This window comes from Phaenicophaeus curvirostris, chromosome 4 (assembly GCF_032191515.1).
Source record: "Phaenicophaeus curvirostris isolate KB17595 chromosome 4, BPBGC_Pcur_1.0, whole genome shotgun sequence".
NCBI classification, from domain to species: domain Eukaryota; kingdom Metazoa; phylum Chordata; class Aves; order Cuculiformes; family Cuculidae; genus Phaenicophaeus; species Phaenicophaeus curvirostris.
In genome coordinates, this window is record NC_091395.1 from 3,090,077 (window position 1) to 3,107,386 (window position 17,310).

Here is a 17,310-nt window from a genome sequence, read left to right on the forward strand (position 1 = left end):
TATTTCATAGAGTCATAGAATCAGCAAATGCTTTGGGTTGGGAGGGACCTTTACAGATCATGTAGTCCATCCCCTAAACCGAGCCTTCAACCTGCCATGTTTCTGTGAAATATGTAGTATTTCTTATATCCAATGAAAATCACAGCCATGCGGTCTGCTGGTCCTTCTGTCTGGCTCCTCCATCCCCAGCTGTGACCGATGGGTTGGATCCTTTCTCAGAGTAGCACTATTTCTTCCCGGTTGTCACAGCTCAATGTGGTAAGGAACAGCAAAGTAAATAAATAAAAGATGCTGGCCCATCCCTCGTGAGGTCACCCAAAAGCAATGGGCAGAAAGCTGGGATTCCAGAAGAACAGGCAACACTACTAGAAAAACAGCTGATGAGAATTAATAAAGCAGACACTGGCAGGATCCGAATGACAGCTGCCAAGACATTCAGTGAGGTATTTGGAGATGAACTAAAGGCATAGACATACTTGTGTGTGTAGTAGTAGGTCTCACTCTGTATCTAAGGGGCTGCTGGGCCAGATTCTGATGCTGTTTCCCCAGGTATTTCGCTTATTTAGAATAATTCCATTAAAGTCAGCAAGTTTGTATATCAGCAATATTTGTATTTCATTCAAGTCAGCAAGTCTGTCAGCCAGTACTGTGGACTCAGTTCAGAGAGCATAAGCGCATCCATCCTGGCTGGATTGAGGATAGGCAGGTTAAAGACTAAGTAACCTCTAGAGAAAGCCTGCATGATGCTTTGTGCCACCTCCAGTGAAAAATCATGTGGCTGAATTCTGGTTTTGAAGAACTGTTCTAATATTTAAGCACTGCAACTGCAGTAAATTCCTCCTTTGGTTTCTTAGTAGTCCCTGCATGCACACTATAAACGGAAGAACTGTAACAGTTCTGATTTATCACGATTTAATTAGTGGTACAAAGCATTCCTTGCATCTATTCACTTGCAAAAGGGATAACTCTCGGAACCTACCCCCAGGCTTTACATAAGTGTACGGTGAGATCAGCTCAGTGTTTTCTTCTAGTGTATTCTCTGCTTGCTTTCAAAGCCAATTGCAAATAATTTTGTAAATGAATTGCCTGGCTGGACTTACACAATAGCATCTCGGATCAGCCGGCTGAAGGCCACTCTGGGCATGTTTCTGTATTGTGCAACAGTAGGATGAATCACTGGAGCACAGAAGTATATGGAGTTTAGCGTGTTTATTAATACAGTCATTGTGTTCATGGTTTAAGTGCAATTACAGCGTGGTCAAGCCTTTTGAAGGCAGAATAAAGCTAAACTTGATTGACGCTTGCAATAGGTATGTGTTGTTAGCCTTTTTGAAAGCAGTCTCAAGATATATATTTCTTAAATTGGCTAATATGTTTTTAAGGCAAATCTTGGGCTTCTATAGAAGACAAAGATGTGAAAGGCAGAAAAAATGTTCTCTGCCTCGGCTATGATTGTATGTCCTTAGCATGTGACTTTAACTTTAGTGTTCCTCATTGTTCCTCCCTCTGATGCAGGAAATGAGGAATTATCTGTCCTTCCAGAGATTGCTCATATTGTGAGATGAATGAAGATTTGTGTTGAAAAATATTATTTTCCTTTATATTTTTATTAATCTAGGTAAAGAACATGGTTATTACTGAAGATTTATTATCTTTGGGCCAATTGATGGCATAGTTTCTTTTTAAAATGTGTCAAAAGGAGCAGACAGAAGCAAAGCAAAGTGTCTAACCTAATTACCAATCTTTGCTTGTTTGCTTTTATCACAACCACCGTGGACAACAGAACGGGTACACCCCTCTGCACCAAGCTGCTCAACAAGGCCACACTCACATCATCAACGTCCTTCTCCAACATGGGGCCAAGCCCAACGCCATCACCACCGTAAGTCTGAGAAGTGCCAGTGGGATCTTGTTTCCCTGGACAGTTATTTCCTTTCTGAGGGCTTGAGAGCAAGCTTTGTTGTGGTAGGACCCTGGCTGGATGTCGAGCGCCCACCAAAGCTGCTTTGTCACTCCCACTCCTCAATCAGACAGGGGAGAGAAAAAGTACAATGAAAAGCTTGTGAGTTGAGATAAGGACAATGAGAGATCACTTAGCAATTACTGTTTTGGGCAGAACAGACTTACCTTGGGGACATTAATTGAATTGATTACCAATCAAATCAGAATAAGATAGTGAGAAATACAACAAAATCTTAAAAACACTTTCTCCCACCCTTCCCTTATTCCGAGGCTCAACTGTACTCCTGATTTTTGCTCCCTCCTCCCCCTGAGCAGTGCAGGGGATGGGGAATGGCGGTTGCAATCAGTTCATCAAAAATCATCTGCCGCTGCTCCTCACCCTCTTCCCTTGCTCCAGCATGGGGTCACTCTGATGGGAGGCAGTTCTTTATAAACTTTTCCAGCGTGAGTTCCTTCCCTGTAGCAATTAAGCCACAGACCCCATCGATGAGGCAACAAGCGAGATCACCTTTATTGAGAGGATGTAAACCTTATATAGTGTTTCTTTATCCGGTAAGCAGCTATCCCAATGAATTTCCACCTGTGAGAATCCCTCAGTTCAATGATAAGAGTGCAACCCACTATTTTCCACAGATGTGCCCCTTATCTTCATGTTTTCCGTCTAGTGCATTCTTTTCTTATTAACTCACGGGTCTTAATAAAGATTCCAAGGTCTCAACAAGCTAGCAGGCATGAGAACATTGGCTGTTTGTTCTGTGCCTGCTGCTAATATTGCGGATACACCAAGTTATCGACTGCTTGCCCCAGTACACATGCAATCCTGGAATCTTTTATGCCTGCACTTTCCTGGGCTGCAGGTGGGTGTCTGCTCCACCGTGGACCTCCGCGGGCTGCAGGGGGACAGCTTGCCTTGCTGTGGTCTTCCCTAGGAGATGGAGGGGAATCTCTTCTCCAGGGCCTGGAGCACCTCCTCCTCCTCCTCCTCCTTCCTCACTGACCGTGGTATCTGCAGAGCTTCTCTCACACCTTTACACTCCTCTCTCGGGCTGCATTTGTGCAGGGCTTTTGTCTCCCCTTCTTAAATCTGTTATTAGAGAGGTGCTACTACCATCACCGATGGGCTTGGCCTTGGCCAGTGATGGGTCCATCTTGGAGCTGGCTGGCATTGATTCCGTTGGATGTGGAAGAAGCTTCTAGCAGCTGCTAGAAGCTGCCCCTGTAGCCCCCCAGCTACCAAAACTTTTCCAGGCAAGCCCAATGCACAGCTGGTTGTCAGATGTATAAATGTGACTTCCTTCTTTTTTCCTTATCCTCTTACGGTAGTTCAGATCATATCTTACAGAGCTAAGTGTGAGGTGGGCTAACTGATTCTGGAGCTACAGAGTCAGGCTGGCCACAGCTAGCTGTGCCGTGCTTATTTGTTTGCCCCTGCTTCAGTAATTGCATCTCTAAATAGATAATCTCGATAAGTTTTTTTCCATAAAAATTAAGGGGAAATCAGAGCCTGGGGTTTTTGTTTTGTTTTTTTTTTTTTTTTTTTTTTAAGATGTGTACTCAAATTCCTGTCCCTTTATCCGCTGGCTTCATTTCAGGTTCTTACTGAGTTCAGTGATGCTCATGCCTCCTCAAAGACCGTCAGTAACCTCTGGCAGGGCTCTTTGTCCACAGTCAGCCAGGAACACAACTGTCCTGTTTCACTTTGGTGTTGTTACTAGTCAACTCTAATTGGGTAATCTTTAAAACGCAGCCTGACTGTCTGGAACTCGTGTCATTCCCCAGAGTGGATCTGGTTTCTGTGTACATGTGTTGTGCATGCTTACATCAGCACTGGCATCCTGCTTGGTCCTGGAACGATCACAGTGGATAATCTTCCGTACGGTGATCCAAAATATCCATTTATGCCTCAGAGCATCAAGCAAGAGACCGCTGCAGTTGGCTTCTGGGGCTGCTGGTACTATTGGGTGCACTCAACCAAAGGTCTCTTTACTTACCTTTAGCCCTCATGTTAGGACTGCCATGCCCAAATCTAACGAAAATCCAAGGAAGGTCTCAAGGATGTGTCTTTACTGCACAGTTTGCAAGCTTTCTGAGGTGCTGGATCTGTTCTTGTCCACACATAACAACCTGTAGCTTGAGATAAGAGAGAATTTCAAACTGAGCCAACTAGGGCTGGGGGTGGAATAGGAGCAGTGAATGTGCAAGTGACAGTAACAGTCCAATTATTTGTGATGAGAAGATGCTTATCCATTGATTTTGTGTTGCTAATCCATAAACACTGTGTTGCTTCAGGTTTGCTGAGCTAGACTAATAAAGAACTTAGTATTGGCTTTAGCTGCCTATAATCTGAAGCAGAGAGAAGCCCTCGGGCTCGTATCCTGTGCACAGTGCACAAGAGAAATCATCCTGGTGCAGAGAGCGGTACAGTGGCTTTCCATAATTCTCCCGCTAGGCCAGCGTGTTCAGTGCAAAATAATGTAAAACTGTTCTGAAATCATGGAACACATCCCTTCCTTCCCTCCTCAAGCTGAGTGACACAGGAGCCATGGACTGCTAGTGTCCCAGGGGCTGAAATAGAGAGAAATAGGCCTAAACACTTCCTAAATTAGCATTTTAATGCCCGTTTGATGAATGGCATGTCTATATATCAGGGGCATTTAACCTGCAAATAACTTGATTTAAATGGAAATGAATTCTCCACCCTCAAGCCTTATATAGGCTGGTTTTGTGTTTGCTAAATCATGAGCTTTTGTGCACTTTTATTGGACACACATTTTTGTTGTAAGGAGGGATGGATGTGTATGTGGACAATGCAGCTGTCATCTTGTATTCCCCAAAGAGGGAATTGTACCCGATAAAGATTTAGCAATTTCAACTGGAAGTCAATCTGTAACATTTTAAAATCCTTTTTTTTCAGAAGAGCATTTCTGATGTAGAGCTGTTTGTGCAAAATAAAACATGAACGTCTGCAGATGAGACACAGTGTGTGTAATGAAATTTGAGCCCTGAAGGGTTAAACCATACAGCGCTTTTCATGTAGACTAGCAGGCAGCTGGAAGTGTGTTGTGTTGCCATGGCGATCAGGGCTATAGTCTTAAAGAAGTTACAAAGACAGAGTCATGTAATGGTAAAAAAGCAGTGATTTTCCTAGGCTGCGCCTTGTTTTGGATGGAAATGCTGGCTCATGCCGTGCTGAGTGTGATCTCATTGGTTCGCATCACAATCCTCCCTCTCATCACGCTCCCTCTCCCCTTCTCCCTTCTCTCTCCAGAATGGCAACACTGCCTTAGCTATCGCAAGGCGCCTGGGATACATCTCAGTGGTCGATACGCTGAAGGTTGTAACGGAGGAGATCACCACCACCACAACTGTGAGTTGTCGCTGCATTAAGATATCTCTTTTCTTTATTCAGAATGTCGTCTTTCTCTTCTTCCCTCAACTCCGCTGGTCTCTCTTTCCCTTTTTTGTTTTCTAGTTTCAGCCCTTCCTTTCTGATTTTTGCAAAAGTGCTTTCAGTGTATCTTTTAAGCATGTGGAACATGACTTCACGGAGCTGGGTAACAAAATCTATGAGCATACAGCTGGAAAACAACTATTCAAAAGCAGAGTGAAACTTTTTTCTAGTTATGGGTCTGAGCCGCAAACCCAAACTTTGCAGAAGTTTGTGGTTTGTTGTTGAGATCCCATCCTGTTTCTCTTTTCACTTCCCCTGTTTCAGTCTGTCCTTATGTTTCTACTCTTTCAACACCTACTTACGCTCCACCATTGCCGCACACCACAGCAAGTTCCTTGGCATCTGGGCTGTACCAGCCATGGACCAGTGCCAAGCTTAATGATGCTCACTAGATGGCTCTGAATCACATCAATCATCTTTTTACCTGAGTCACTTTCAGTTCAAATAGATCCTAATATTCCAGAATACGAATCTTTCCTTACATGCTCAGTCCTCTGCGCTCTTGGTTGTCTGTGTTTTGACTTCATAGTATGTGCTGAGCATCAGCAAGGTGCTACTGTTTCTTTAAGTTGGGGAAAACTGATCTGACACCCTGGAAGGAGATGGTTTTCTCTTCTTGGACTTTCCCCTCCCTTCTACAAATGTTTTAGCAGGTAGGAAGGGAGAACATCAGCAATAGTGCATCATTGAAGAAATAATTTTGATTTAAATTCCCATCGCTGCATTTTATCTCGGAACAATGTTTGTAAGGTCGTACCTTTGCTTTTTATAATCCAAGAAAGCTTAGCAGTGTAGAAAACCTATCGGATCTAGATTCATTTTGAGATGTGTAATTCCACAGATTGCTTAAAGGATGCCACAGGGAGGGGGCTAGAGGAAGGGAAGAAATCCAAAGTCTCTAGTAAAGAAAAGGGAAAGTAGTTATGATTTTGTCGCATGCTGACAGCAATCCCACTGATAGCCCAGTGAGATGGAATAAAAGTAACGTAGCATAAGGTTACAGAGTGAGCCATAATTTATTAACGACCTGCAAAGATCAGCCTGAGTCAGATTTGGACAAGGAATTGGAGTGTAATTCCAGGAGTCTGTTAACAAAGACTGTATGTTTTTGTTGTTATTTATTTTGTGTTCAAGCAGCACCTCGTACGTGTGCATACATAAACACATATGTATCTATTCTGACATTTAGAAAAGTCAAACCTAGATAAAATTTCCTGAGAAACTTGAGCTTTTTTGAAAAGGACATTTTTTTTTAGCCTCACATGCCACCTTTGCTGCTCTCTGTGCTGGGTCCTGGCACACTTTTCCATTTATGCCTGGTGTAAGTTGTACCTTCCTCCCTGTCACGCGTTGTGTTGCTCTGTGGAGCCTGGTACCGTGCCACATATAAGCTTTAGATGCTTTGTTATGATGGGGATTATGCTGCGGAAAGACGCCTGCGAGTTATTTACTCTGGATAAATGTTTCTTTAAACTTTGAGGGTAGTGGATGTTTCTACCAGATACCACATGCTCTGGGTTTAGGAGTGAATTGAGTACTGAACTGTACTTGCATAGCTGACCTCTAATGCTTGCATATAAGAGAAGTTGAAACCTTGAACTGTGTCTATGTGTGAAGTATGGCTTTTAAAATCAGGTGGGAACCCTTGAGAAACTCAGCGGAGTTTTCAGCTGTGAGTTTGTCTGAATGCTGTGCCTTGGGGATATATGGAATATAAAACTCTGGCGATGTCATTTATGGTGGGGAATGTTGATATAACATAATTTAGAACAAGTCCTAAAAGGAGGGATAAATACCAGGCGCTCTCAGCCGCTCCCTGCAATAAAGTTCTCCAGATGGTTAGGTTGGTGTTGCCAAACCAGAACACAGTGTTTAGCCCTGAAAAAAAAGGTGCTGTAACCATAGCTACTCCATTCTCCGAGGTTGCGGCTGAGGGATGCACGGAGGATGGTAGACAGCCTGATGCTTTATTGATATGCAAGTCACTGGCGTTCAGGGTGAGGAAAAGATCTCCAGTGCCAAGGGCTTTGGTCTAACTTTGAACAAATCTTCCCCTTACTTGCCTTAGTGTTATTATTAGTGGAACCACATGAATATAGAGAGAATAAAGTGCAGTTATTTTTACTCACAGATTAGAGATGAATAGGAGATAAGTCAGAACACACTGGGCTTTGAGCGGTTTGCTGTGCAGTTAAGGTTTGGGGTCCTTGTGCAAGCAGGCACAGTGACCTTGTGGACAAATGAATGTATGAGGAGTTTTGAGGTGCATTCCAGTCTGCTGCTGTTGAGTAAGTCGTTGCTAGGTGTCCATACAGGTTTATATACCTGAATTTTATATCTGAACTATTCTATGCCGCCAGATGAAAATGTGGCTTTACCATGAATGTCTGAAATACAGAAGGCTAAAGTAAAGGACATCATTGAATTCTCAGCGGCACTGGACAGTAGGGAGTTTGAGAAATACACGTGGAAGAGTTTTCACCGAGGGCACATTCTAATGTGCCTCTCAATTAAAAAAACCCACAAAAGTATTACAGTAAAAGTTCATTTAAAAACGTGAATTCACGACTTCTCTTAGGAGTTGCTGTCAAATTAATGATTCTGGCTGATTTCAGACTTCCAGAGATAGCGTTACAGATTTTCTGTTCTTCTGAAACACATATGTACATGGCCTTGCTGTCTTGATTCTGGTTCACCCTTGCCTTGTATCACAATATTTTAAGCTCAGAATCTTCATATAACACCTCCCCATCCACAGTGTATACGTGATTAGGGGGAATACATGTTATTTATGAAAAGGATACCATTAATATGCAGTGTAGCCACTTTGGGGAGGTGGGGGAAGAAATTTTTCAAGGGATCTGTGTAAATCCTTCACATCTTTTTTTAGTTGAAGAATTTCCCATCGTTCATAACTTCATTTCCAAATGCTTTACGATTTAATAATTTCCATCTGTCCCATACAACTTTCTGAAACTCTTCTGTAGACGTTACCTAATTCATTTTAAAATCATCTTGGAAACATCAAGCTGAATTGTTCTACATGCACCATTTATAAATAACTTTGCTGGGAGCTTTCTTTTCATTCCTTTTATTCCTCTGACCAGCTCATTATCTTTATTTGTTTGTACTTTTCTGCCAGAATAAATGTTACCTTATACAGCACAGGGAATAAGAGCTTCTGGAGTAAAGCTAAAAAATAATGCTAGAGGATGGGGGAAGATGTTACAAAGTGTCTCAGCAGATCCCACTGCTGTTCCTGTTGAAAATACCCTGCTGTTTGCTGCTTCCTTTGGTGTTTAATTGAATATTGATGATTCTGTCCTTGCAGACTGTCACAGAGAAGCACAAGCTAAATGTACCCGAGACAATGACCGAGGTCCTGGATGTTTCAGATGAAGAAGGTGAGCAACTTTGCAAAGTTCCTATTCTGTGGTCACTTGTTTAATCTGTAAGAGAGGCTCAGGATAGCTGCCTAAGTACTCCAACAGCTTCATTTTGCCGTGCTTGAGAGGAAGTTCTGTAATGGCCTTTCTTTAATGATGTAGTCATGATGGCATTTGAATAAAGACGCCGAAATTTGACCCAAACCAAAATCCTGGCCCACGGCATCTCTTTCAGAAAAGCTTATCTGAGCCAGATAAACAAATGGGAACATTTCCCAACTTCAGATTTTAAAATTTAAATGCAGAGCTCTCCCAAAGCTCTGGGTTTGACCCTCCCATAAAGAGGGATTTGAGCAGTAACTTTTTTTGGATCCATGCCACCTACTTCAGATACCTGTATCTAGGAGTTCTGCCTAATTGGAAACATTTGTGTAAGGAAGTGCATAAGGTGGAAGGAGAGGAGACTGGTTCCTTAAGGGAGCTGTTGGCACACGTGGATCACAGGTACATACAGCGTGGCATAAAGTAACAACATGCTAAGAAGTTTGGCCCTTTGGAGTCAGGCTCTAACAGGCAGGAGGCGTGTGTTGTACCGCTTAGCTAAGCCCCAAGAGGAATTCTGTGAACTGCTGGATGAAGTGCTCATGATAATAGCCGAAAACCTTCCCTTTCTCAAAGTTCACAAGTGACTCCTTAGAAATTCTAATCGCAACAGCATCTGATAAATGCATGCGCATTTGCAAGAGTTTTCCAAGTTCGTTCTTACTCTTGGCAGGGTTAATTAGTATTACGGTATCTTACATATGCTATTTTATGGTGGTTCTTATTATTTCATGCCAATAATTGATAGAGTGAGTAATTTCCAAAGGTCCTAAGGATATAGGAACATGGCTTACAGGGTTGGTTTTTTTCCTTTTACAAAGAACACAAATGCACTTGTGGTTCTAAATGGCTCTGGAATGCCATTTATGATTATTATTTAATGGCATTCATGTTTCTAAACAGCTTGTATTGCTTTTTGAGGTGGGATTTATGCTGATAAATGAGTTACGCACTTGAGAAAATATGACATTTAGGCTCCAGATACTTTTTAATGCTTGCAAAGCTGCAAGTGTAGTTCAAAAAGAAATTATTTTCTGCTGCATCACGATCAGTGAAATTATTTCTTTCAGGCATATTTTTGCTATGTTTTCTCTGTTTGAAAAACATCCTGCTGCTTTTGTAATTGCTGTGATAAACGGTCCTTTAAGTTGCTTGTAGCCCTGTGCTCACTTGGTTGAATTTTCTCCCAGCGTTGAACTACCATTTAACCATCTTTAAATCCACAAAGCCTAGGATGTCTTTATGCTTTTACAGGATTAATACAGGGTATTCCTTTTTCTCCAACCCATTTATATGTTGTGCAGCCTTTAAACACTCTGATGACGAACGCTTCAGTGATGGTGAAGCATTTAGTGGCACAGGTGCTATTAGCAGAAGTTCGTGGAGTAAGACTTACAGACTATATCTTTTTGTTTAACTTGAATTGTTTGGGTTTTGCATTGAAGCAACGTGATCATGCTTAATCTGGGTGCCTAACACTGCTCCTTTTTGTTACCTTTGAAGTGTGGCTGGATGTGTGTTTCCTGAAAGGTGGGAGGAAGAAGGGAAGCTAGAAAAATCTAAGATTTATTACCTGTTAATTTGAATATGTTGGCAAAACTCATGTGGCCTTCTAGCATGTCTAATGTTCTCCCTTGCTTTGAATTAACATTCTCTGCTTCCCGTTACCATCTGACACCAGATCCGGCATCGGTGCTCTGGCACGTTGCTGCTCGAGGCGCAGTGCAGAACACTCAGGCCAAGAGCACCCTGGTCACCCTGCTGCACAGTGCAAAGTGGGCTCATCACAATTAAAGCACATCCTGCCAGTGGCCTTGTAAAATCTGGTTTTATGGACAAAACATTTGGCATGTGGTCAAAATTCCTAACGTGGGTTGTACTTGTCACAGGAACTTAAAAGAGCAGGGCGCAGGAAAACTGCAGAAGTTTATTAGTAAAGAGGATGAACCTTTTGGTGATGGCGTAGTCGTCAGAGGCTGGCAATAAGGTTTCTGCAATGCTGTGTTCTTAGCTGCTCTAAAGAGACACGCTGTGTTCTGAAATAACTCACTGTGGCACGTTAAACCTGCCAGCTGTAATTATTTAATCATGAAGTTGAACACAAGAAGAGTATTTGAGAAAATAAGTATTTCAGGTCCCATTGTGGAGCTTGTTCATCACTGGTTGTAAGTATTTTGCGTGGGAAACAGTTGTATTGCATCGCTGTATGGTGTTGTGTTAATAATACAGCATTCATATTGCGAAAACAGTAGTCCTGCATCCTTTTAGCAGTATAAAATAAAGGACCATAAATACACACAAGAATGCGTGTGTTCCCGTGGAGATTGTGGGGGTGTTTCTAAAACTGGAAACAGCGTCGTTATGTGTCCTTGGGAAGTAAGACAGGTTAGACACGCAAGTCTACCTTAGTAAGTGTGGCTCAGACATACGCTCGCAGAGGACTGAGAGGTTACTTTACAGGCAGAAACTCCAACAGGGTTCAGGAATTTGCTTCTGGCACTGTTGGTGATTCCTAAATGACTCTGTGGAAGTCATTCCAATTATCTCTATCTTCCGGTTGCAGAATGAGATAATGAGAAGCTGCTTTGCCTGGTGAACTGTGAAGAAAATGCTGCTGTTATCTGCCTTTGCAACTGCTCGCCTGGAACCAACTGGCCACCTAGTTATTATTATGAATGGTGTTATTGCTAAATGATAATGTGCCAACAATATTTTCTTTCAAAGAGTATCGCTTCTTATTTGTGGTAACTGCAGCTTGCACTTTGATAAGCATACCGAGTTCCTTAATATTGTCTCTAACAGCAGAAAACAGGGCTAAAATCTGACAGCGGACTTCCTGAGTACATCCACATGTGGCCTTAGAATACACCAACACGATGGCACTCGTGTAAGGAACAAGCAGTTAAAGCTGAGCAGAATTCATTGCTGTGGTATGTGCACATAATTCCACTGAAGTAGTGCCTTAATTGGTTGTACTATTTAAGGAATAACTTAGGTTAGTTGAACCCAGAAGTTCAAATTGCAGCCAGTAGCTGTTCTTGGTTAGATGCAAGTAAGTTGGGGTAGATACAAGGAGGAATTTCTTCACGATGAGAGTGGTGAAGCCTTGGCCCAGGTTACCCAGAGAAGCTGTGGCTGCCCCATCCCTGGAGGTGTTTGGAGGTTTGTTATGCAAAGTTTCTAACTGGTACCTTTTAACAAATGAAGGGAGATTCTTTTCGGAAAAGTTGCTTAGGGACCTCAAAGCCCATCCAGTCCCAACCCCTGCCAGGGGCAGGGACGCTTCCCACTGGATCAGGTTGCTCCGAGCCTGGTCTTGAACACCTCCAGGGACGGGGCAGCCACAATTTCTCCGGACAAAGTCTTACTTGGATTTTTTCATTGAATTATTTCACAGAGAGTATAGCTTTTTTTTTTTTTAATTAAAAAAAAAATCTGATACTGTCATTGGAGAAAAATATTTTATTGTTGTTGGGGTAGAATTGCTGAAGATTGCTCACTTGTCAACGTTTTAGTAATGAGAGATAGGACATTGTGGTTAGGTTACTAAAACTTTGGTAGAAGTTTAGAAGAAGCTGCTGGTTTTCATTTGCATCAGGATTGATGACAAAAAATCAAATTGACCTGATCAGAGACACTTCTGAGCACGCAGAGGAAGCACTACCTGAAGCCGCCACTTCATAAATTTACATGTTATTTCCTAATTTGTTATTTTATGAGCAGTGTTGAGTACTGAATTACTTTGTTCAGAGATTGAATGACCTACAATAACTTTTAAATCCTAATCAGCCTGTTAAAAAGTGGAAATGTATTTTTGACTAGTCTTATCCATCTGTTCCAAATCTGTCTTTAAAGCTCCTGGGTATCATTCCCACTCATGGCTGATGCAGACTGATTGCTTTTACATATACATTAACCTTAACGAGCTCAAGATTTTATGGCTGCTGACAGTACTTACAGATATTTTGTAGTCCAAGCAAGCTCTCCCAGTTGGAGGAGCATTACCCATCCTGCAGGCAGCAGACATCCTGGGCTGCTGTTCCCTGGAACGCTGTGGCTGTGAAAGATCACTTGTCTGCCAGTACAGTGACAAATATTACAGTTACAAATATTAAAATTACAAATATTTTTAAAGCTGCTGCATAAAAGAGCAGTTCTTGCCATATGCATCTCACAAAGGTAAAATTAGTAAATACTTTGTACCCTTGGGAAGCAGGAAAAGACTTCTCTCCCCTGCTCTTTTCATGTTAATGCACGTGGAATCTTGGCCAGCAGGTTTGTTGGGCATCACAGATGTCTGTACTAGACCAAGCTTTTCTTCCTTACAGCACAATGTGTTTCATATTGTGAGGAAATTTCCTGTTTCATTGGATATATTTACCCGATTAAGGATGGATTTTCCTCTTTCGTGAGAAGAAAGCAGGCTTCTTGTGAAACAAACAGATAAATCAGTTCTCCATCACTTTCTGCACCAGGATCTTTTAATTTCTCTCATTTTTAATGTCATTTGCTCCTCTTGAAGCTGTAGAGAACTCCTTCAAGTCCCAGTTTGACTGTGTGTGGCAGAGTAGCCCCACCATACCTCAGCCTTTTTCTCATGCCGGTTGGTTTTGATTGCCTTCCAGGGCTTCCATGGCTTAGGGAGGTAGGGATAGTCTGGACCAGTTCTAAAAAGGTAAGGCTTTTATTCTGTGTTACCTAGAGCCAGCGTAACAGCTTTATGAATCCTGTAGTAGCCACCTGTGAAATACTGGAATTCATTTTGTACCAGGTTAATCTGTGAGGAAACAGGATTGAGGCATCTCCCCCTCCCTGCAGACCCTGCAGGGCAGGCACGTGGGTTTTTTTCTTTTCGTTTGCTTCACCTTCTGTCTTTGTGCAAGTGCTGCACTAAGCTCCCAATAGCTGAGGTGGTGATTCATGATAAGTCATGTTTCAGTATATGAAACTCCATATGAAACCGTGCTTTCTGGCTGAAAATAAATGAAATTAAAACATTAGCCAAACTGTAATTCAGGGGAACCCGTAGTGTGTGTGGGCCATTAAACAGAGGGTTGAAGTGAAGGTGTCCAAGGCAGGTATCAGATGCAAATTCCTTTATAGATGCTTCAGGACTTAGATGTTCTATAAAAAATCATGCTTACCATAGCTGTGCTGTCTCCATCTGTTACTTGTATGGAGCAGCACTTATGTGGGGAGCTGTAGACTTGTCTGCGTGCTGCGGGGAAAACAGTAATTTTGGCAAACTCAGAGCTGTATCTGGCTTTAAAAATATCTATTAAAAGCAATTTCTGGCAGTTTCTATCACAGCCCTCTTGCTTTCATATTTCTTTATCTTTTGCCTGTATTTTCTGTGTGTTTTGTGAGAAGCAGGTCCCGAGCAGTTCCCATACAGCAGCTGGATTTTGCAATTCCCTTGTGTAGCAGGAGAACTATAGGAACAGGATGAGTGTTACTCAGACCCACTGGTGACAGCTCTTAGATCAGAGGCTGAAGCTGAAATGAGAGGAGAGTTGGAATTTTTTTTTTTTTTAAAGGAAGTGGGTGCAATGGAAGTGGTGGAGACTTTGCCTTTGTTTCTATTGCAGATGGAACGTCTGGTGTGATTATATAAGTATCTAGTTTATTTGAACTATAACTTGAGATTCCTTTTGCTGTTTGATTAACAGCGCTGCCTTAATATCTTCCAAGTTTTCACTAAGCCTCATGCTTTATAATGTGACGTTCCCAGGAAACGGGAGGCATCATCTGTCAGAAGACAGGAAACATGCAATGATTAAATGCATTTTATTGTTTTCTGTGAAACTGTGCCCAGTTTTTCCCTCTTAATGTGGGCAGATGGAATTTTTGAGAGCTTTTGTTGTTACGCTGAAAAGATTTAGGCCTGATTTTTACATATATTTCTATATAACAAAAAATCTTAAATCTCCAGAGTTTTTAGATGACAAATTATAAATTATTTATTTATTAGCTGAGACATCAAGCCAGAAAAACTAGCAGATATCAAGATTTCTTCATTAGTAGTGAGCACCTCTCTATAGCTTGCAACGCCAGTAATGTTTTAGGGGAGGAGGGAAGAAGCTCTACCAGAAACAGCAGCAGTAATGATAATTGAGTTTTGCAGTTTTGCTTTATTAAGACTTTAAATCACACGAGTGGCAACTATCCTGATGTCCAAGTGATTTCTGTTTGAAACAGCATGGATACCACTTGCCTAACCTGTGCAATCCTTTGTGTTCCTTGGCCTGTCGGGGTGAATCACTGGGATGTGGAGCCCCTGATGACTGTTCCGGTCTAACAGTTGCAGTAACTGAGCTTCAGGTTCTTTGCATTTGTCCGTGCAGCTTAGAAAATGAGAAAGTTTGATGGTATCAGTAGCCTAAGGTCATGTTGTGTGGTTCTGTGGGCCACACCAAGCATCTGGTGGGCTCATACCGTAATTCTTGTAATTAAGCTCAGGAAAAGTGACTGAAATCAGCAGGGAGGAGCTGTGGCAGAAGATCGTGTTGAAAGTGGGGAATGAAAAGAAACATCTACATGTTGCTTGGCAGTGAAATCTATTTCATTAGTCTGCTGGGGAAAAGCAAACTGTGACTTCATATGGACAGAATTTCCTGGGAAAAATGATTTTGAACCAAAAAAAAAGGTAAACCCTGTTCTTCAGAATATATAAGAAAAGGTTGCTGTGTCAGATAACCAGTGAGCACTTAGGTTTTGAGTCATAATAAATTACTGCTCTGATTAATGATCATCATCATCTATGCGTGTGAGCTTATTTCCAGTGTCTGGATATTGCGGTGTTTTAGAAATGAGAGTTGTTTTGCTGAGCACAGAAGGATGTTGGAACATGGGTGAGCATCTCACATGATGTTGAGTTTGGACAATGAGGAGTTTAAATTAGGATTTGCAAGGCCACAGAAAGCACTTTTTCAGCTGAAAACACATAGCTTGCAGTCAAATAAGTAGTTATATTTAATCATAAACTGTCAGGCTGTGATACAGCATAGCTGTGACCAGAGGGCTAAAAGGGATAAAGGAACAGAGGTTGTGCTTCAGAGAGCAGCAAAGAAATTTAGCAGTATGTGCAGTAGAGAAAGTTAGATTGAATCTAATTGATTAATCACCTTGATTTCATAGTTCTTATTATATCTTGCTTGATTTTTCATTAAATCCATTAATTGCTTGTGGCTTGCAGTGATCCCTGAGTGGACAATGCCTTTCTGTTTATTGCGCCAGCCAGCTGTTAGATCCCAAGATGTAAATGAACTCAAACTTGCATGTTTGCTTATTCCCTGTCCCTTCTGTGATTGATTTAAAGGTGATGACACGATGACTGGAGATGGAGGAGAGTACCTCAGGCCAGAAGACCTCAGAGAACTGGGAGATGACTCTTTACCGAGCAGCCAGTTCTTGGATGGTATGAACTACCTAAGGTACAGCTTGGAAGGTGGACGATCGGACAGGTATTTCCCTGGGCACATATCTTTTCTTATGATAATTCTGCACGCATTTTGTTATAAATGTTTGAAATCCTTTTTCTTGGAGCCTTTTAACTCAAGGGGGAGGCATGGGATGTGCTTATCGATGTTTTTTTATTGTGTATTTCTGTGTGGCAGTCACCACTTTGTGTGAGGAATAGCTGGTCAGGAGGAATAATTACTGCCCAGACTGGAAGTGAATACATTTCTCACCAATACTGCACACAGAGTCTAGTGCAGAATTTGTTCGGGGTACAGGTTGCTTTTATTGTCTTTGTGGTCAGGCAGAGGAAGAAGAGGCTGGCTGTCTAGGGAAAAGGCTTACAAATCATCCCCATCTCCTCCTGTTGTGAGTCGGGAGGGGTGGACAGGATGTTTTAGCAGTGGGTGAGCTGACTTTATAGAGTTGTAGAGAGAAAGAAAGGAGCAATGGACTTGATCATTCCGCATTGGGTTGGCCGTGAGTATATCGTCAGCGAGCACATTGACTCTGTTTCATCATGGTTGAATTAGGAGGAAAGAGAAGTTTTCCTTCTGTTGGCACAGCACAGTATTTATCTTGTAAATAAAAGGAAAGCACATTAGAAAAAGAACGTCTGTTCAGTCCAAAAAACTTAGGGTTGCATATATCTAACAAGTTGAACTTAAACCAGGGTGTATTTATGGAATAACAGTGCCTGTACCTTTATTTTTTTATTATTTTATTTTAAAGGAATGTCACTTTAATCTACAAAAAATACGGAGTTCCCTTTCCAAAATGAGAACCTCAATAGTGAGCATAAGTGTGGACTCCCACTGCAAATGAACACTCACAGTTCTAGTTCAGAACAGGCTACCAGCATTCCTCTTCAAGTGCCTACTGTAAATCAGTGATGTCTGCAGGTTTACTGCCTCGCAACTGGGGTTCATGAAAGGGGGAAAATAAAGTTGA

General features: G+C 41.9%; 1 protein-coding gene across 10 annotated transcripts in view; it reads left to right on the forward strand.

Moving 5' to 3' along the window:
- The window catches only part of ANK2 (ankyrin 2), a 165,652-nt gene that overhangs the window by 88,630 nt on the left and 59,712 nt on the right, over window positions 1-17,310 (forward strand). For 9 of the 10 annotated variants that reach the window (XM_069855102.1, XM_069855111.1, XM_069855109.1 and 6 more), the window contains 4 exons: window positions 1,784-1,882; window positions 5,231-5,329; window positions 8,745-8,817; window positions 16,220-16,364. In XM_069855102.1, the coding sequence (XP_069711203.1) occupies window positions 1,784-1,882; window positions 5,231-5,329; window positions 8,745-8,817; window positions 16,220-16,364 (416 nt within the window). Of the gene's footprint in view, window positions 1-1,783; window positions 1,883-5,230; window positions 5,330-8,744; window positions 8,818-10,222; window positions 10,287-16,219; window positions 16,365-17,310 lie in introns of those variants that run through there. The other variant, XM_069855104.1, reaches the window with a different exon arrangement.